At 39.8% G+C, this 19,565-nt stretch overlaps 1 protein-coding gene across 5 annotated transcripts in view; it reads left to right on the top strand.

Moving 5' to 3' along the window:
• Positions 1-19,565, top strand: part of LOC132847112 (KH domain-containing RNA-binding protein QKI-like) — a 66,549-nt gene that overhangs the window by 33,962 nt on the left and 13,022 nt on the right. For all 5 annotated transcript variants that reach the window (XM_060872095.1, XM_060872094.1, XM_060872092.1 and 2 more), the window contains exons 3-4: positions 4,987-5,103; positions 11,781-11,924. In XM_060872095.1, coding sequence (XP_060728078.1) covers positions 4,987-5,103; positions 11,781-11,924 — 261 coding nt within the window. The remainder of the gene's footprint in view (positions 1-4,986; positions 5,104-11,780; positions 11,925-19,565) is intronic.

Raw genomic sequence — 19,565 nt, 5'->3', positions numbered from 1 at the left:
ATTCATAGTCCAGATGGTACGTCAAACAATCAATAAATTAAATGTTCATATTTTAGTCTTTATTAAGCCCTACCTTAGCAGGCAGTTGTGGCTCAACCAGTTTAGACTCTGGGCTGTTAAATGGAGGATCGGGGTTCCAACCCTCAGTACTGCCAAGCTGCTAACGCTCGGCCCTTGAGAAAGGCTTCTAGTCCTCACTCTTGCAGGGGTGCTGTATCATGGCTGACCCTGTGCCCTGACCCCAACCCTCAATGTTTGGATATGCAAAGAAAGAATTTCACTGTTCTGTAATGTATATGTGACAAATGTGATAAATGTTTCCTTCTCTGTGATCCTTGAGATATAAAAGTTACTATACATATATTTGAGTTGCACGGGATCCACTTTTTCCCAGTTACAGTATCATAGTAATATCAGAGCTGTGAGTATAACCCAATAATATCCATTATTCTACAACCTTAAGTCTGTATCTGTTGAGCCATTCAGCTACAGACCTTTGTGCCTTGGATCATTGTCTTGATGAATAACCCAGTTGCACTGAGTGATTGATTGATTGATTGATTGATTGATTCTCCTTTAGTAGTTTCTGGTAGAGAGCAGAATTTATAGTTTTATCATTTATAGCAAGTCATCCAGGCCCTGAAGAAGCACCACGTTCCCACACCTTCACACTAACAGCACAATGTGTGACGTCTGGTGAGATGTTCTTACTTATTGTGAAACACTGGATTCAGTTTATGTCAGATGTAAAATCTTCCAAATCAGATACACCAGTCCATAGAACATTATCCTTAAAGGCTTGGTCACTGACAACAAGGTATTTTTTTTTGTCTAATGTCAGATGAATCTTTATATTCATCTAGGTGACCATGCTCTTCACTGGATACTATTTTCCTAGTCTCTTTGACCTTATCTGATGCTAGCAAGCCCTGTGGTTTCTTACATGGTTGAACAGGTTGCTTTGTGACTTTGACTTCCAGAGCAAACTGATATATTCCATCATTTCTTCTGATCACAGCATCAGTGTGCAACTTGCTGAGACTTTTTAGCCTTCTTCACATTATGGAAAAGTTCTGTTTAAGTGATGTTTCAATTCAGTAATCAGGAAAGGTTGTGTCTAATGTGGGTGTGTCTATTCCAAGTAAATTCAGTTATCAATTCAATTTGATTAACTGTTTGATTGTGTGACGACGAGGCAGTTCATTTTCCACAAAGGGCCAGTTGGTCTTGTGTAACGTTTTTCCTACAGCAAATAAAATGATCTTGTTTACTCAGGTTGTCTTGGTTTGGTTATCTAAAACATTTGGCAGATGCCCTTATGCAGAGCAGCTTGCATTCATTTCATTTATCCATCTGAGAAAATGAGGGTTAAGGGTCTTACTCAGGGACCCTTAACCCAGCAGCTTGCTGGCCCTAGGATTTGAACTAATGACCTTCCAATTAATAGTCCAACACTTTAACCACTGACCTATCACTTCCCCTATAGCAACTGTACATTTACAGCATCCAGAGCATCTTACATCTTTATTTCATTTTATACAACTGAGCATTAAGGGCCTCGCTCAAGGGCCCAGCAGGAGCAGTTGGTGAACTAGGGATTTGAACTCACATCCTTCTGATAAGTATTCAAACACCTTAAACACTAACCTACCACATCCCCCAGTGTGACAAATACAAAAATATGCACAATCAGCAATGAGCAAATCCTTTTAAGTGTAGTAAGGCCTGTTAGAAAACTGCGTGAAGTTTTTTGTGCATTTGTTCAAATGCACACAGTGTGTGTGTCTCGGTTCCCATTTCACAGGTTTCTGGCAAAGTTATTCTCAGAGCACAGTGTGGTCATTTAGAAACAGAGCTTGTGTAGGTGGAAAGCAGGTGGAAATAGCAACAGTCACAGACCTGATTAATGCTGTTGTTACCCAGAGCACAGTTTGTTTGTTTACACAGTTTGCTTTACGTACCTGCCTTCCTATCTTCCTCTTTTCTCAAAGTGTCTAAATTACTAATAACTAATACACATATATGATTGAGCTTTCTAAAGCAGCCTTACCATAATGTTAGCACTGAGAGCATTTAGTAGATGACATTTTTCCAGCTTAACAAGGGTTAAGGGCCTTGCTTGGGGGCCCAGCAGTGGATTCTAACTCACAACCTTCCAAGCAGCAGTCCAAAGTATTAACCACTGAGCTACCACTTCCCCTAAAAGCTCTGTACCTTTATGGCATTTGGCAGACACCCTTATCCAGAGCAACTTATATTTTGTACAACTGAGGGTTAAGGGCCTTCCTCAAGGGCCCAACAAGTGGCAGTTTGTGGACCTGGGATATGAATTCACAACCTTCTGATCAGCACAAAGTAATTTTTCATAGAAATCTGTGTAAATTACTAATAACTAATAACTAGTATACATACATACTATGATTACTAATACAGCCTTAGACTAGCTTTACCAAAATGTTGGCATTCTTTCTTGCTATTACCTCAAATGCATGGTGACAGTGAAATAATACCACTTAATCAGACCAAGATAAATCAGTGATGTACAATTAGCTTAACCTCATTCGTTTGATGTAGTTTATAGTAACCTTGTTTACAGGGTTAAAGGAGTAAAGGAAGAGTCGTTTAAAGCAATACGTACAATTTTGTGTTGCTTGACAGAAACACTGTAATTAGATTCTAATCAATTATTTATTGATTTAATTATCACATACATAATACAACATAAAGGAAAATGCCCTAATAATAAAATAGAGTTACGAAAAAAAATAAATAAATAGAATTACATGTACAGCAGCAAAGGGAAAAATATATAGAAAATATAAAAAAAATGATATGTGTTTATTTTCTATTGTCTTTCCGATCCTAGCCCTTGTGTGTAATGTTCTCCGAAACAATCTAACACAATGTCCGACTGTTTACATATTCTAAATCAATTAGATGTATGAACAATATATGTATGATACAATATATGAGAAATGTTCTTCTACACATCATGTGAATGCCTCATGTTACTTATACCAGAGTGCATTACTTATTTTATAAAGAGAAAAAAAAGCTTTTTTTTTTATTCAAGGAGAAGTATAAAGATAACCCAACACTATGGCTGTAATTTGCCTCCACCTGTGCATGAACGAAGCTGCTTCTATAAAAATGAAGGCGTCCTGGTGCTAGTCGTGCCTTCGCTTTGATTTGTACCTCGCCAAAGTCACCTTGAAAATCTGCACAAGAGTTTAAAGAAAGATATTTGTCTTGCACTGGTCTGTCGAGCTCTGTGTAGGTTCAGCCTTCCAGAGCACATGAAGAACAGTGAGGTGAAAGTCATGAAGAGGAGATAAAATTACCTGCTGGTGACTAAAATGCAGTCTAGTTAATGTGACAGTTGGTATAAAGGAATCTAGTACAGTGTCCTGATGTGTGAAGAATATTACACACACACACATATTTCTGATACTCAAGTGCCTTGTATGCTGATAAATACAAATGTCATACCAACACTGTTACTTTTGTGCCTTGAAGCACAGTTTAATTGCTCCTTTTTATTCATATCATCCCCATGTAATATGCAACAGGGTCAAAAATATGCAGTTATCTAGTACACATACACTTAGCAGTGTTTTACAAGCAGTCAATTATGCTTTGAGTCACTCATGTGAAAACGTAATTGAATCTGAATATCAAAAGAATTGATAAATAAGGCCTTGAAGGACTATTGATTAGAACAGGGAACGTCGGTGTAAACTTGGCACTGCCTCAATACAAAAATTTGTTACAAGTCGTATTGACTTTGTTATTTTGATGAATGGAATTCATTTCAGAAGAAGAAAAAATATTGGGTTATGTATATAAAAAAACCTTTACATTTGATGGCAAATACAGTCTTTGTTTACAGAATATTTGGTAAAACATTAGGACAGACATAAACACCAAATTTGTCTAGCCAGACGGATGTGTATTGCACGTTTATCACCACAATAGCACGTATTATCCACTGATTACTTGTTTTGTTTATTTTCCCCTGTAAACTACTGTAAAACAGAAAATAGAAAACCAGTTCATGTTTATCTCTATAAAACACTCAAGGTTGGCTTTGTTTTAGAGCTTGTCAGTCAAATCCATTCATGTGTCAGCGCATGGCAGCGTTTGGACTGTGCCTGGCCAATTGACTGACAGTTCTCAGGTTAGCTCTGATACCCAATCGATCAGGTGAAGGATCGGTGACTCTTATCTTGTCGTGATGGGCCTGGAGCAGGCAGGGCACACTCACCACACATCGAGCACTATTGTCGGGGCTCGGGCTGATGAGCTTCAGAGATAACGGTCAGACAGCTTGCTGAAACAAGGTGCCTCCCAGGAAATCTCTCTCTCTCTCTCTCTCTCTCTCTCTCTCTCGCTTTCATTATTGCAGACTACATTTAAATAACAATCGAAGTCTATCTCTAATCACTATTCTGTGACGATTTTTTTTCCTTGGATGTTGAGGATTTTGCCACCTTCCTATAGTTTAATTCCAATGAGGTAGGTTTTATCTGAGTGCTAAAGGTTGTATCTCAAGATTAAGCAAAGAAGAGCGTTTTGGTACAAAGTCAGCCCTCCCGTATGCCATGTAGAAAACACATCACAATATAAATAATTTGCAAGTCATTTTGTCAGTCCTGTGCAGACACTGGTTTGTTTTTTTGTTTTGTTTACAATAAGGAATGGACGTCTGGCTTAATTTGAAAGAAAAGCAGAAATCTGTCTCTTTTTTACTGACCCACTAAAAATCTCCAAGAAGCACGTTTAGTACTAAGTTTGTGTTTTCATGTGTGTTCTTGTAGTTATTTAGTTAGTTAGTTGCAAGCATTTTTACACACTACCACATGGTGCACCATCCTGTTCTGGTTGTGTTATTGTAGAAGCTGTAATTTAGTATTTTACACATTGAATCCAGTCAGCATGCAGTGTGTAAACAGATGACTAAGTGTTGTGTGTGTTTGTGTGTTGCAGTTTAATTTTGTGGGACGGATCCTCGGCCCTCGAGGTCTTACGGCCAAGCAACTGGAGGCTGAAACAGGATGCAAGATCATGGTGAGAGGCAAAGGCTCCATGAGAGACAAGAAAAAGGTAAGCATGTGTATATACACGTGAATTAAAACAATAATCTTAATGAAATAACCTGCTTGTTTAGAGTAAGGCATATATGAGTATATAGGAGAGAGTATTCATCATGTTGCTTGGTCCATTCTGTAAGGTGTATTATTATGGAGCCAGTCAGCTTCTCTGACTCCCCCATGCTGTAGCTGAGAGTTTTGGGCAGGTGTTCAAACATTGTCCTTGGCCTCAGATTGCATGGGGGCTGATTCCAGTTTCCCTGCCAGGGCTCCTGTCCCAGTCAAATGCCAGATTGAGTGTTGCATGCTGGGTATCTATCTCTCTAGGCCAGTAGGGGTCTGGGAGGGTCTGTGAATATGGGGTTATGTCCATAGTCTATTAGCAGAGTCTGTGACCACTTGGGTAAACATTCACACTCTCAGTTTTTGGTATACGAGTGTGGTCGTGGAATTGACTTCAGCAGTATATAAAATACTGGCGATGATCTTTTATGTCACTCCTGCATTAGTAGTGTAACTGTTTTTATACATTATCTAAGAGGATGTGAGAAGTGGTGCATGAGCAGGGCTGGTCTTGTATTTAGACAAGTGACTCTTGCAGAGATAGTTATCAAAGGTCATGTTGCACGGTGCTGGTTGTGCAAAAACAAGTGCTCTGTGAAGAGTGCCGTTGTCATCTCACACTCCATTCCCACATCTGGATCGGTTCTGCGTCCCGTTGGAGCACAGCTGGTCGCCAGCGTATCGGATCTCAGCTTTGTGTACGCGTCCGTTCTGTGTGTTTTTCCGCATCTGTGTGTCCATGCATGTGTGTGTGAGTTCATGTGTGCTAAGTCCTGCCCTTCACAGCTAGTACTGCTAGGGCATTTGACATAGACGGGGTCATCTCTGAACCTCTCGTCTGCAAAGTGTAAACATTCACATGCATGCTTGAGTGTGCTTGTTTAAGTACATAGTAACTGAGGTTCTTAGTTAAACAGAAAGGAACCCCTGTGTAGATCTTCTTCGACCTTTGTTTCATCTTTCCTTTCTCCCTTAGTTTCAGCAGATTCCTTATATCTTTACATTTTGATTAGATTCCTCTTCATTTGGAAAAGCTAGATCGTTTTGTCATTTTTCATGGCTTGCTCTTTTGCTTTTTTTCACTTCTATGTATACACACATGCACGTGAAACAGTGTACACAGAGCTTAAGTGATACAAATGCCACCTGACGTGTGTGTATGTGTGTATGTGTGTGCTTGTGTGAGTTTGTGTGTTTGCAGGCACATGTATGTGTGTGTTTGTGTGTGCATATGTGTATATGTGTATATGTGTGTGCACATGTATGAGCACGTGTGTGTGTGTGCGTGTGCGTGCATGAGTGTATACTCACATGTACATGTATGTGCGCATGTGTTTAAGTGTGTGTGTTTGTGCACATGTATATGAGCATGTATGTGTTTGAATGCATGTGTGTGACAGAGAGAACTATAATGTAGAAGGAACTGGGACTTTTTTTATAACATAGTAGGAACTGAATCTTTTCTGGATCAATAATGCTTTATTCAGTATTATAATGTGTTCAAATGCTTCCTTAAACAAACGTAATAACAACCCAGTAATACTTCTTTCAAAGTGGGAATCATTTTTCAACCATATTTTAACAGCCTGGTCTTCAAAACTCCAGCATAGTCTCATCAGTTGTACATAAGCAGACAATAGGAACAGTTATTGATGCTATCTAAATGCAATTGAGTTTCTTTTGTCTTACGCTTGCCTTAAGCACAACTTTAATGTGAGCAGCGATGGCATCTGGCAGCAGGATCATTTTCTGCTTATACCCAAGGCAAGGCTTTCCACAGCCTGCACATCTATCCCGCTCTCATTTTAAAGACATCTCACGCCGAATCCTAAAATTGAACAAAATAGACTCTCATTGTCTTTCTAAATCTCTTTTGGAAATCTAATGAACATGTCCAAACAAAAAAGTAAGCCATTAAGGTACACTAGACAGAAACACACACACACACACACACATACACACATACACATTCAGATTTTGTAGATCTTAGGTTAGATTATACCTAATGTAGGAAACTAGGTCTGTCACAATAGTAACATGACTTTACAATCACAATTAATTATTAATTATAGCAACAGATTAATTAGTTGTTTCCTCTTAAATAAGAAAAATCAAATTCATATGTTTGTGTAAATGTACGTTTGTAAAACATTCCGACTCTTAAAACAATACATTTATATCAAATCAGTACAAACAACCACTTTTTTTTTTAATGATTGCTGCAGATTTTCTTTCTTTCTTTCATTTTTATATATATATATATATATATATATATATATATATATATATATATATATATATATATATATATGAGATTACAGAGTTTTTTTTGTTTGTTTGTTTGTTTTTAAGAACACTACTTGAATTGGTGAAACTGCAAAGTACATGATTCTTCTTTTAAACTCTTACCAATAAAGTAATTACTTTCTGTGATAGCTGTATGCTTGTTCGAGGCACGTGAATCAAACGTGAAGCCCTTGGTTGAATCTGTGTTGTGATGATGTCATAGGAAAGTGATGTTCGGAAAATTTGCAGTAATGTTGAAAAAATTGCAAGCACTGAATATCGTAGCGTTTGCTTGATTTTGCGTTAATTTCTGTGATCACAAAATCACATATTCCCGGAGGAACTGGACAATGTATTTGTGTAATTTGTGACTGTATAAGGCTTTATCTGAGTCGGGAATAAATGCAAGATAGAACCTTATTCTGCAAACTGTCCTGACATGCAGCACCAGCACAGGATTTGTTCTTTTCCCCCATCCATCTACGGTCATAAAACAAACTAGCGCTGTAATTGTGAGTAATAGTAATTGTTTTTATTATTACTATTCCCTACGTAAACCTCTTGTTCAAATCTACAGGATTCTCTTAGACTTGTGAAATGCAGATAGTGACAACAGCTCATCAATCACTGCTCAAATAATGTCGTTGTGCATGAATTCACTGAATACTTGACGTACAGGGATGTTTTGCCTCTAGTGAACGTCACATTTATTCCTCCAACGGACTGCTTTGCACATATGATACACAGACAAGTGTGTGAATAGCGGCACTCACGTTAGGCTACTCAAGTCCTGTGTAAAGTATAAACACGGTCTCTCTGCTGCACATCACACAGGCTGTGGATTAGTTTCCTATAACAACATGCTCATGGTGTTTTAGTCCTTATGTATCAGATGAAGCTGAACGTGGCCACAGACAGAGATACGCCCTTTCAAACACACCTCTGGATTTTTTAAAAAGGTGTGTCAAGGAATGTAAGTTCACCGTTCCCATTAGGCTGGTAAGTCTAAAATATGTTACAGATGTTCAAAATGTTTAAACATTTGTTCCTGTGGTCAAGGCTTAAAGTCAGACCTTTTGGGAAGTCCTGCTTTTAGTGTTCAAGATTTAAGTAGATTTCAGTTTCTAAGACTGTGCAGATGATGAGTGAGAACTTGCTTTCTGGTGGCTCAGTTGCCACCAATTATGGTTATTAAGGCTGTCAAAATCACTTTAGTCCTAGAACAGCCATGGATCAGCAGCACTGTGTGTGTGTGTGTGTGTGTGTGTGTGTGTGGAATTGCAGAAGGTTTATTTTTATTTAGAACAACCTCCGCCCCTCACAGTGGACACATATTGAACTCAGTGGTTTATATAAGCCACAGCGAACTTAAATTAGTATTTGAGGCACAACGTGACTATGCTAACAAGAAGCTAGCCACCGGCTCATTCTCTGGCGATGGAAATTTTAAGGAGCCGTACACTACCGAAATTTTAATCCCGTCTTAATTACCGCCGTCGAACGTATCCTCAAAAATTCTACACCTGTACAACTAGGACAGCTGAGACTTAAATGAAGTGTTGTCTCAGCTCAATATGAATGAGGACAAACTGACAGCATACATAAGAGTAATGCATAATTCAACAGTGTCATTTTGCTCGGTCCGTCTTTATTAGTCAGCCAGAAAGAAACGGAATAAAGAACAGAGTCGTGTGTGAGTGTATGTATGTGTGTGTGTGTGTGTGTTTGTCCACATCCATGTGCCTGTATGTGTGGCAGTGCAAACAGAATACTAGGATCCTGCGATTAGAAGTAACAAAGAACATAACGCTAGAGTTTTTTTTTCTGTTCTCTAAATCCTTTAACAAGGAGCTTTGATGTGCTGAGGCTTTTACACAATCACAGTGTTGTCAGGATCTCAGAGCAAAGCCCTCACACGGTCTGCTCTCTTCTCTCACCCCTCACCCTGCAATCCTGCACCTGCTTTAGTATCTGAAAGCGGTGCATATGGAAAACGCTCTCAGTTACAGTTGCAGTCACAAACCAAAGGCACATTTACACTTATACTGTAAATGCACACACTCTCCTGACTGTTTTGTACTGTCAGATTGACCCAGGACATTATTAGGGTTTTAAAAAAGCCCTATATAAATGAATGAATGAATGAATTAATGAATATATAAATAAATAAATAAAAGTTCCGTAGACATATTGTTTTTATCTCATTCCTAAACAACATAGACAACATTTTATGATTAATGTTTGCAATTTCTAGATCAAATTTAACATTAAAAGTGTTCGATTTTCCACTGAAGTGTAATAAAACGTAATGGCATAAATCTGGGGGAATAAATACAAGAAACAATTTGTACAGGCACGAGTACCAAAAGATTATTGTAGTTACTGGCTCTGAAATACAGCTCTCAAAAATACATCTGCAAAGTTACATGATTTACAGCAAAAGCAAACACTTTTAGTAAAAATTAAAAATAAGGGTTAATTTGACCCAAACACCACACAAGGGTTTTAATATCCCACACATTGTTTCTTAACAAACACCAGCAATCTGCCTTGGACTGGTTTTATAGTAGCACTGTTCATCACTACATCCTTTTTTCCATCCCCCTGCTTTCCGTCTGTGTGTGTGTGTGTGTGTGTGTGTGTGAGGCAGTCCGCTCCCTTTCCTCCCCAGGCAGCTGTGAAATTAGTTGAGGTTTCAGCAGTAGGGAGATGCCTCGGGACGACATTATTGTCTGTTCGAAGATTACCACGGCTCTGGCCAGTGGATTTATAGACATTGCTTATCCCACTGTACGGCTTCAGGACGGCCGGTTAGAGGCGGCAGGGAGGCGGATGGGGTTTTTGTAGGAGTAGTGGACATGTAAACAATAGGCTAGTGGACAGCAGCACAGCTGGACATGTTTCCTCTGCAGACCGTTACGGCAGGATCACCTTGACTACCACCCTGTCACTGGGGGTCCTGCAGGGCCTGAGAAAGTGCAATGTGAAAAAATCTGAGCGATCCATGAGAAAAACAAGTGTTCAAGATACACATTTACAACAGACACACACAAACCCAAACAGACTCGGAGATAGACAGGTCGACAAAAAGACCTATCATTAACCCCTTTGAAATTGGCACTCACACACCCTCCTGGCCGTCTTGGCTGAGCTTTTTTCTCCGTGAGTTATTGACTGGGTGGCTATAGATGGGCGGCTGAGCTGTGACAGTCAGGCACAGAGGATCAATTTTTAGTGCTTGTCAAAACCAAGGAAAGCCGAGTAAATCAGCCGAGCAGAAAACGGACTGATGAACGGCGAGAAAAAAGGAAGTGACCTAATGTGAGCGTGCTGCCTCAGTGTCAGATGATAAATCATATTGAGCGCGTCTGATGATACTAATGCTGCAATATTTTCCCTCATCACATCACGCAAACAGGGCCAACAATGGAGCCCTAATGAAAATCAGCAGGCAAAATGCAGCAGCACAGACGGCGGCGTGGATTGCCATCAATTTCCCATTTTTCTGGCACGAAGAGAAAAATGAGCACTGTTTGCATGTCTGATTATTGCATAAATCAAATCTTGTTTTTTTCATCTGGGAAAATTATATATGAAAAGAAAAGGCAAGCAGAGAACAATGCAGGGTGCTGGCAAACAAAAGGCTGGCACGGGAGAAGCGGAACTCCTTTTATTTTTCACCGCAGTGCTGTTTCCTATCAATTAAGTACTCCACCGTTGCCAGATCTTCAACTGGTGAATAAGAATTTCTCTGATTGTCCTGCTCTGTATTTAGACCATAACTGAGCATTATTTAGCGTTTTAGAGCTGATTGGGATTATTGTATGCAGGAAGGAAGTGAGTGTTTTGTTTTCTTTTGTGTTATCAGCTTCTGTTTGTGCCTTTTGTGTGATGCTTCCTTTGTATATCAGCACATTACACCGAGGCAGGTCTAAAACATCTTGTCCTTGGTTCACGAGTCAGATCAAAGTCACCGGACCTCTTTCTGTTTCATTTTCTGTTTATTTCCATGTTCTTTCCTGTTGCACTCTTGCTGGTTCTGTTCTCTGCTGGAGAACTGTAAACAATGTACATTGTTTAGGTCCTGAGCAGTAAAATCCAGCAGCGAACTAGAATACAGTGTGCCAGAGTTCAAACAGCAAACACTCCTCGCTCTTTGATCATTGCTTTCATCCTGAAATTTAAATTCACTCTACTTCAGTCATAAAGCTAAAAAATAATGTTTCATCCTCCTGTTCATTTTATTTATTCATATTTCACTTCCATTGACTCATAAACAGTGCATGATTCGCACCACGCTTGCATAAGACTAGCCATTAATTTCTAATCTCTCTGTTCCAGGAGGAGCAGAACCGTGGCAAACCCAACTGGGAGCACCTGAACGAAGACCTGCACGTCCTAATCACGGTAGAAGATGCTCAGAACCGTGCTGAGATCAAGCTCAAACGAGCCGTTGAGGAAGTCAACAAGTTGCTGGTGCCTGCAGTAAGTCGTGCTCACGTCACTTCTTGCTACAGCTTGTGACTTTTATTCTCACCGACGTTGCACAGCAGAATTATTTCTCCCCCCCTGAAATGAATGTGCCAGAGTGACAGAGACATGATGGACATAAGACAGACTTAATAAGACTTATTATGGCTGGTAGGTGATATTGAGAGAATTTTACTCAAAGTAAAAAAAAGATTTTAGGTATGAGTGAATAAGACATCTTGTAAAAGACTGTGTTCATCTGTGTGGATTTATTTTGCAGTTTCTCCAGACCTTTGGGTGGTTATTAGAGTATTCATTTTATTCAGAATGGCATCATCAAATCACCAGACAAAGTGTCTGCCCTTTAAATCCAATTATCAGTGATTGCACTGTTAGGCATTCCACTGTATTCCACAACAGTGTAGCTGATCATCCCAAGTGTCAGCTTTATCCTAAAAAATAAGTCTTTTGACATGTTTGTTTTTTGTGTTAGGTGAATGGATAGTGTGTGTGTGTGTGTGTGTGTGTGTGTGTGTGTGTGTGTGTGTTGCGCTATTCCTTTAGCAACTCTGCAATTCCTCTTTTCATTTCCATTCACCGTCATGTCACTTGAAAAATAGGAAATGAAACTTATCTTCAGCACACTTGAGAAAGTGAAAGTGCTCCTTAGCACGGTTGTGACTGAATGATCATTTTAGATCACTGACATTCTTTGCACATGCCTCTTAAACATTTTCATCTGTATTAATAATAACATCAGGACGAAGAAGGAGATGTTCCACTGGCATTTGAATCCGTCAAGTCAATAAAGCTCCCATAGGTGCATGGTGTGGGTATGGGTATGGACAGGGTATGGGTATGGACAGGGTATGGGTATGGGCAGGGTATGGGTATGGACAGGGTATGGGTATGGACAGGGTATGGGTATGGACAGGGTATGGGTATGGGCAGGGTATGGGTATGGACTGGGTATGGGTATGGACAGGGTATGGGTATGGACAAGGTATGGGTATGGGCAGGGTATGGGTATGGACAGGGTGGGTTTGGACAGGGTATGGGTATGGGCAGGGTATGGGTATGGACAGGGTGGGTTTGGACAGGGTATGGGTATGGGCAGGGTATGGGTATGGACTGGGTATGGGTATGGACAGGGTATGGGTATGGACAAGGTATGGGTATGGGCAGGGTATGGGTATGGACAGGGTATGGGTATGGACAGGGTATGGGTATGGGCAGGGTATGGGTATGGGCAGGGTATGGGTATGGGCAGGGTATGGGTATGGGCAGGGTATGGGTATGGGCAGGGTATGGGTATGGACATTGCACGATGCATGAACATTATTCTTGGTGGAACTGATGTCTCTGAAATTCCACAGATGTGTCACCAAGCATATGCACTCCTATGTGCTGCTGAGTGGTTGATAACTAATAACCTTAATCAGAAAGCTTAATTTCATCTGTCATGTTTCGTCTTGACTTATTAATACTAGGTCATGCGATACGTCAGGCTGAGGTCATGTGATGAGCTGGTATCTTCATGTGGGTCAGGGTTATTGGATTATCTGTGCTGCCACTGATGAAATCAAAGCTGTGGGCAGTCTGCTAACAGCTAGGGCATGACCAGAGGCCTGCTATGTTGATTTCATTAGCTGCAAGGGATTAATGAAGAACACAAGATTTCAGGGTCTGTCACTGGAGCACCTGTCTGCCCCAAAACTGTGTGTATGAGCACTATTAGTATACAGAACCTACATTCTTTAACATGAGTTTTGTGTGACATTTCTTTGTGTTTGTTAAATTAAGAAAGTTAAGAAGCACTGAGAACTGAACTCGTGTTCATACATCACTTTTGCATTTCTAGGCTGCTATACTACAATGAATACATTATCTATGGCTCATTTATGTATCATTATCATGATGTCTGACCGTATATTCAGCCACACTAATCACTCTCCACCCCCAAGTGATGTAGCTGCAATTTAAAGAGAGTAAAGGCTTATGTTAAAGTGTAAAAGTGTAGCCACCATGAACCTGAACCCACTCCAGCAAACGTCCCTATGAATCAGGCACGAGGGCGAGACCAGAGACTTTTCAACAAAATATGACATTAATTTAAAGATTAATTTGATTTTCCAAAAATCTTCTTCCTAAATTAATCTGGTTTCTTTTTTTATTGCTGTAAAAATGTCAAAGCACCAATCACTCAAGTCCTCCAGCAGAATATGTGACTTATGAGCAAAAAGATAACTATTATCCATTTACATGACATCTTTTCTGTACAGTTATTCCAAGTCGAGTCAAGACACTTTTATTAGTATATTATTCAACTGTATATCGCTGACGCAGTACATGCAGGACACATGCGCACAATACACCTATTACATCACACGCAATATTTCGAATAACATGCATTTAAATGATGCCTAAAGTATGAAGACACCTGACAAATTACCCCTTATTTTGCTTTTATCAATATATTTCATTCTTTTGTAATGCCGCTGTGACCTCTTTATGTTACAGCGTACAACGACATTCTAGACAATTGTGTGCTTCAGACTTTGTGGCAACAGTTTGGGGAAGAACCACATATGGGTGTGATGTACAGGGTCCCCACATGAGCTTGGGGCCCCCTGAGCTTGGCTTACTGTCTATGTCCTGTTGTTCCCAATAAAAATAAAGAAGTTACTGAAGATGTCCGAATGAATGAATGAATGAATGAATGAATGAATGAATGAATGCATGCATGCATGATATATTATGTGGTATCTTACCTACTTTTCTTTTGAATTTTATTACAGTTTTTCTTCTTATTTTCTTTCTGATACAACTCCAACTTCAAGTTTGTTTGATGGCTGTACTGTGTGAGATCTGCCTCCCTGTGTGGCAGCAAAAGATCAAGTCCAACTTTATGTATCATTAAACTCTGTAACATTAAACTTTTGCTTGGATAAAACTCTAAATACTGGCCAGGGAATAAGAAGCTTTATCAGGTCCAGCAGGTTCTTCTGCCTCCTTGTTTCTTTCTGTTACGTTAATGCTGCTCTGCTCTGCTTTGCTTTGCTATTCTCTCTCTCCATCACTCTCTCTCTCTTTCCCACTCGCTTGCACTGCCCTCACCCCTGAACCCTCGCCATATTCACAGTGCTATCTTTTTTCATTGGATCAAAATGTACTTGGGTGGTCCTCGGTTAATATCGGGTGCCTTCAAAGTACGTATGGAAAACAGTGACTTCGTTCTTGGCTCTCAGAGGCTCGGCTCAGAGAAGGAGATAAAAAAAAAAAAGAGTCTGTTTTTCTCTGTTTGCACTAAGAGCTTCTAGTGTTCTGCTCCAGCTCATCAAGTGCATGCCATAATCCCCACTGAAATTTACATACAGATTGAAGGAGTTCCATGGTACTAGATCTCCTAGCTGTGCTCCCAAGCAGGCAAATGAGGCAACCCGATGACAGCAGCCCTTATGGGAAATGTGCTGTCTTTAATGGTACACATTAGCAGAGGTCCTGTTGTGCCAATACTTAGCTGTCAAGTCATTGGAAAACAGTGTTACAGTGTACCTCTCATAGGCTGGCAAAAAAAGTAGCTTTAGCCAGAAGGGAACAAATACTTGGTCTACCTGCCTCACAGAGTGATAGAGCTCTGTGTGATCCAATTCAGCTGTAATCATCATTATCATCATCATCATCATCATTACACATGTAATCAGAAATCATGTTTTTGCGGTAGTCTTGGTGCCAACAGGAACGCAGTGGTCAGCGGGATGCTAGTAACACAGTCAAAAGCAATTATCATCAATGGCTTTGTGACAAAAATACAAAATGCCGTACTGCAGACAATCACATCTGATTGTGCTGACAGAAGCAGCAGTTCACGCAAGCACACTCATGCACTTACTGCACATGACACTAATCTTGCACAACAAAGTAAGTGTTAAAGTTTGGGGGGGGGGTAATATTGCTTTTAGCACATTTTTGAGGGACACTTTGTTGATCTGTACATACAATATATCAAAAAAAATATTAATACTTATTTTATTTTTTTAATATTTATTTTATTTTATTTAAAATTAATATTTATTTTATTTTTTTGCTTCTGTGCTCAAAACTATACAGAAAAGATCTATACACTTCTCTGATGAAGAGATTTATATTTTTCTAAATCATAGTGACACCAAATTCAGTGACCTCATTTCTTGGACTGAGGCACACAACTCCAGCATGAAATTACACTAACATCCTGGAGAAACAATCTTCAGCGAAGGAAAAAAAAAAACATGATAATGTTCTTATTAAGAATATATGCTGTTGATCTGTTTCTTAACCTGCCAGAGAAAGAAAAGCTCTCGCTGATGTTATTCCACACCAATCCAGCTTTAAACGGTCATCGCTAAAGGGGCTACTTTAATTAAAGTTCTGTCCGTCAGCCTTCCCGCTGAGGCTTCCAGTCTCAGTCAGGACAGATAGAGACAGCTTTAATTGTCATTGCTAGAGATAAAGTGGAATTTAAAATGGAGGTTTGAGGAGGTTACAAGAGCTCTTCACAAACATGCGGTGCAAACACACTGGCCATCAGCTGTCAGAAGCGAGGACACTGGGGTAACACTGAGGAGCTGTGGATTATTCTTAAGAGCCAACCACAGCATGTCCATCACACAGCACTTCCTGCTTCAGTTAACAGAGCACATGCTCAGCAGTTTTACATCAGTGCTTGTGACCTCGAGGGAACCGCTGGACATTACTTATGTTTTCGGTCTAGTCATTGCATCAATTTTATACATGATTCCAGCATATCACTGTCTCTTTGTCTTACACTCTTACCACACAAACATATTCACACAGTCTGAAACATGTACTGAATCATGTTCACCTTCTCTCTTGTGTCGTCCCTTTGTATTGGATTCAGGGCATTGTGTGAGCCTAACAACTCTCCTGATGCTCAGAGGACACATGCAACTAGCTGTGTATCTGGGTGGAGAGCTATAGACTTATAGCTTGGGGATTCCCGTCTGAAGCAAGTTCCAAGCATGCTCTCACCAATACAAGAATGAACACAGAAACATTCGTATCTCTACGATAGAGCTCAAGGGGATATAAAATGAGAAAAGTCCCTGTGGTGGGCGACAGGAGCCGCCATTGCTGTTTGTGACAGGGTGTGTGTTTATGAATGCAGCTGACTGGAGAAATAAAGGGCCCAGTGGTTTGTGGGAGTTCCCATCTGTTCTTTGTGCAGCACAATAGGCTCCCTCTTGCATGACATGTTTTTGTGCCGCTTGCTGCTTCTCTGAGTGCTCAGCCCAGCTGCCCAGGCAGGGAGCCTCTCTTTCAACATGGCCCCTGTTTCTCTGACTGGAAATGGGGCTGTGTGTGTGTGTGTGTGTGTGTGTGTGTGTGTGTGTGTGTGTCTGAATAAGGGACCTGGGACAAAATGAAGAACATACATCTTCCTTATCTTCCTTCATTCCCACAAGTAAAAACAACAAATTTTGATAATAAGGTATTAGTTGTCAATAAACTAATAGCATTTCAAAAGTTTCAGTTCTTTTTAGCAATTGTTTTTAGTGATTTCATTCAGATTGTCTGCCCATTTTTATTCATTGATTTTGATAGATTAGGTTACAATTCTACAATCCGTTCTTCTTCAGGCCAACTCTAAAGAGCGAGAAAGTTTTGGATTGTTGTCTTATTTTCTCAAACCTCTACAATTAATTATTTATTAATTTTACAATGCATATCTTTTCATTTTTGCTTATTGTTAATTGTCAGAAATTGTCAAAATTGTAATTTTCCGATGAAGTGTGCAGACTTTTACACTCATGACCAAAAGGCAATAAATCCGCAGCTGTCATCATTGCATGACTATTTCACATTCTGTCTCAATACCTGTTGGAAAACATGCTCATGTCAGTGTCTGTGATTTAGAGTATGTCTTTGGTAGACGTGTGAACAGCAGGCACTTCTTCTCTCTGGTCACATGATTGAGCAGTCATCCAGGTCTTTGAGGCTGAGGGAGCATCAAAAGGCCTTTTGTTTACAAGTGGAGTGTGGAAATCCTGAGCCGAGCTTTCAGCTCCTGTAGGGCTGGATATAATGCTCCCAGTGGGGCTTTCTCCCCTTACCCCTTCACCATCCCCATCTTTCTCTCTCTCTCTCTCTCTCTCTCTCTTTATCCCTCTTTCTCGTTCTCCCCGTTCTCCTGTACTTTACCTTATTCCAGCTTATCTCTATCCATGCCACTGTACGCACTTTTTTTCTTTCTCATATGTCTGCTTTATTTAGTATTGTGTGTTGTTTTGCAGCCTAAGTAAGTATAGTCAAATTTCCACAGGAAATAAAAGAATTCTTTAATGCACCCTTACACAGTGCATTGCCGTGGAGACCCATTAAGAGGCTCTTAGCCCATCTTTCAAGTATATGTTCATATGAGCATAAGACAGAGGGGCTTTAATCCTGCAGCCAGGGCCACTTTTCCAAACTCGTTTTGCCCCGGTAACAAGGACCACATAATGCTCACTCAAAGATCCACCTTCATACACACTCGAACTTTGCTGCCTTCAATAATCCCAGTGAAGTGTAAAGACTTTGGCTTCGAAATGGACACAGTTGTATAGCACAAGGCTTCCCCAGGCACCACACAAACAAAATGTCTCCAATTGAAATAGTGGCACCTGTTCACGACATGTCCACTCTGTCAGCATCCCTATCCCTATCTCTCAAACATCTCCTCTGAGCCGCTACCCTGTAACAGCTTTGCAAGTTAAATATCTTTATTCCAGTCAAATGATCTACTATTGCTTAATAAAAGAGTCCGGACACCAAACATGTGATTATTAAGCCTTTTTCTATGAGTACTTTACTGTTTTTAAGCTGTAAATATTCTTATTCTGTTGACAGAGCATTTAGCTTAACATTAGCTAAATTATCTGCCAATAAAATAAGAAGATTTAAGGCTTACAAATAGTACAATTTGCTAGACACAGGCTTAAAATTCTGTCAGTTTTCTATTTTATTTAGTATAATCTTATATTAAGCAATAGTGGATCATTTTGACTGTGTTCAGTATATTTTAACTTAAGATGACTTTTTTGATGAATTGCCAAATGCTGAACAGTGTTTATTTTTTTCAATGTTAATCTCATAAGAAGCTATTTCCATTTTTTGGGTTTTATAATTTACCGTATATACAATTGGGTCCGTAAGTCTTTGGACATCGACACATTTTTCAGAATTTTCCCCCTGCATGTCAACACAGTGGATTTGATCACATCTTGATCTCCTGATGTCAGATTCAATTTGGTGGTGTGGAGAGGAAAAACACCAATTGTGTCACTGTTTAAATACTTACAAAAGGGTACCCAGTACTAAAAAAGGACCCCACTGTGTAAAAGTGAATGACGAGAAGTTACTTTTGGTCGCAAACAATGCAATGGGTCTGTTTTCATATTCTGGAAAACATATTATATTCCTTTTTCTTTAATGTTTAATAGAGAGCTGATAGACTGTTCTGACTGTTCGAGCAGACAGGGCAAAGGCATATGAAATGAAGACATAAGAAGTCATTCGTTCAAGGGCTCCGTTGTCTAAACGTTAGAGTTTTTTTTTTGTTTTTTTTTGGATCATTACATTTAGAGATGTCTTTGAAAGCTGTCACATCATGTAACA

This window comes from Tachysurus vachellii, chromosome 6 (assembly GCF_030014155.1).
Source record: "Tachysurus vachellii isolate PV-2020 chromosome 6, HZAU_Pvac_v1, whole genome shotgun sequence".
Classification (NCBI taxonomy): Eukaryota; Metazoa; Chordata; class Actinopteri; order Siluriformes; family Bagridae; genus Tachysurus; species Tachysurus vachellii.
The sequence above is the reverse complement of the archived record's forward strand: the minus strand, read 5'-3'. Positions and strand labels throughout refer to the sequence as shown.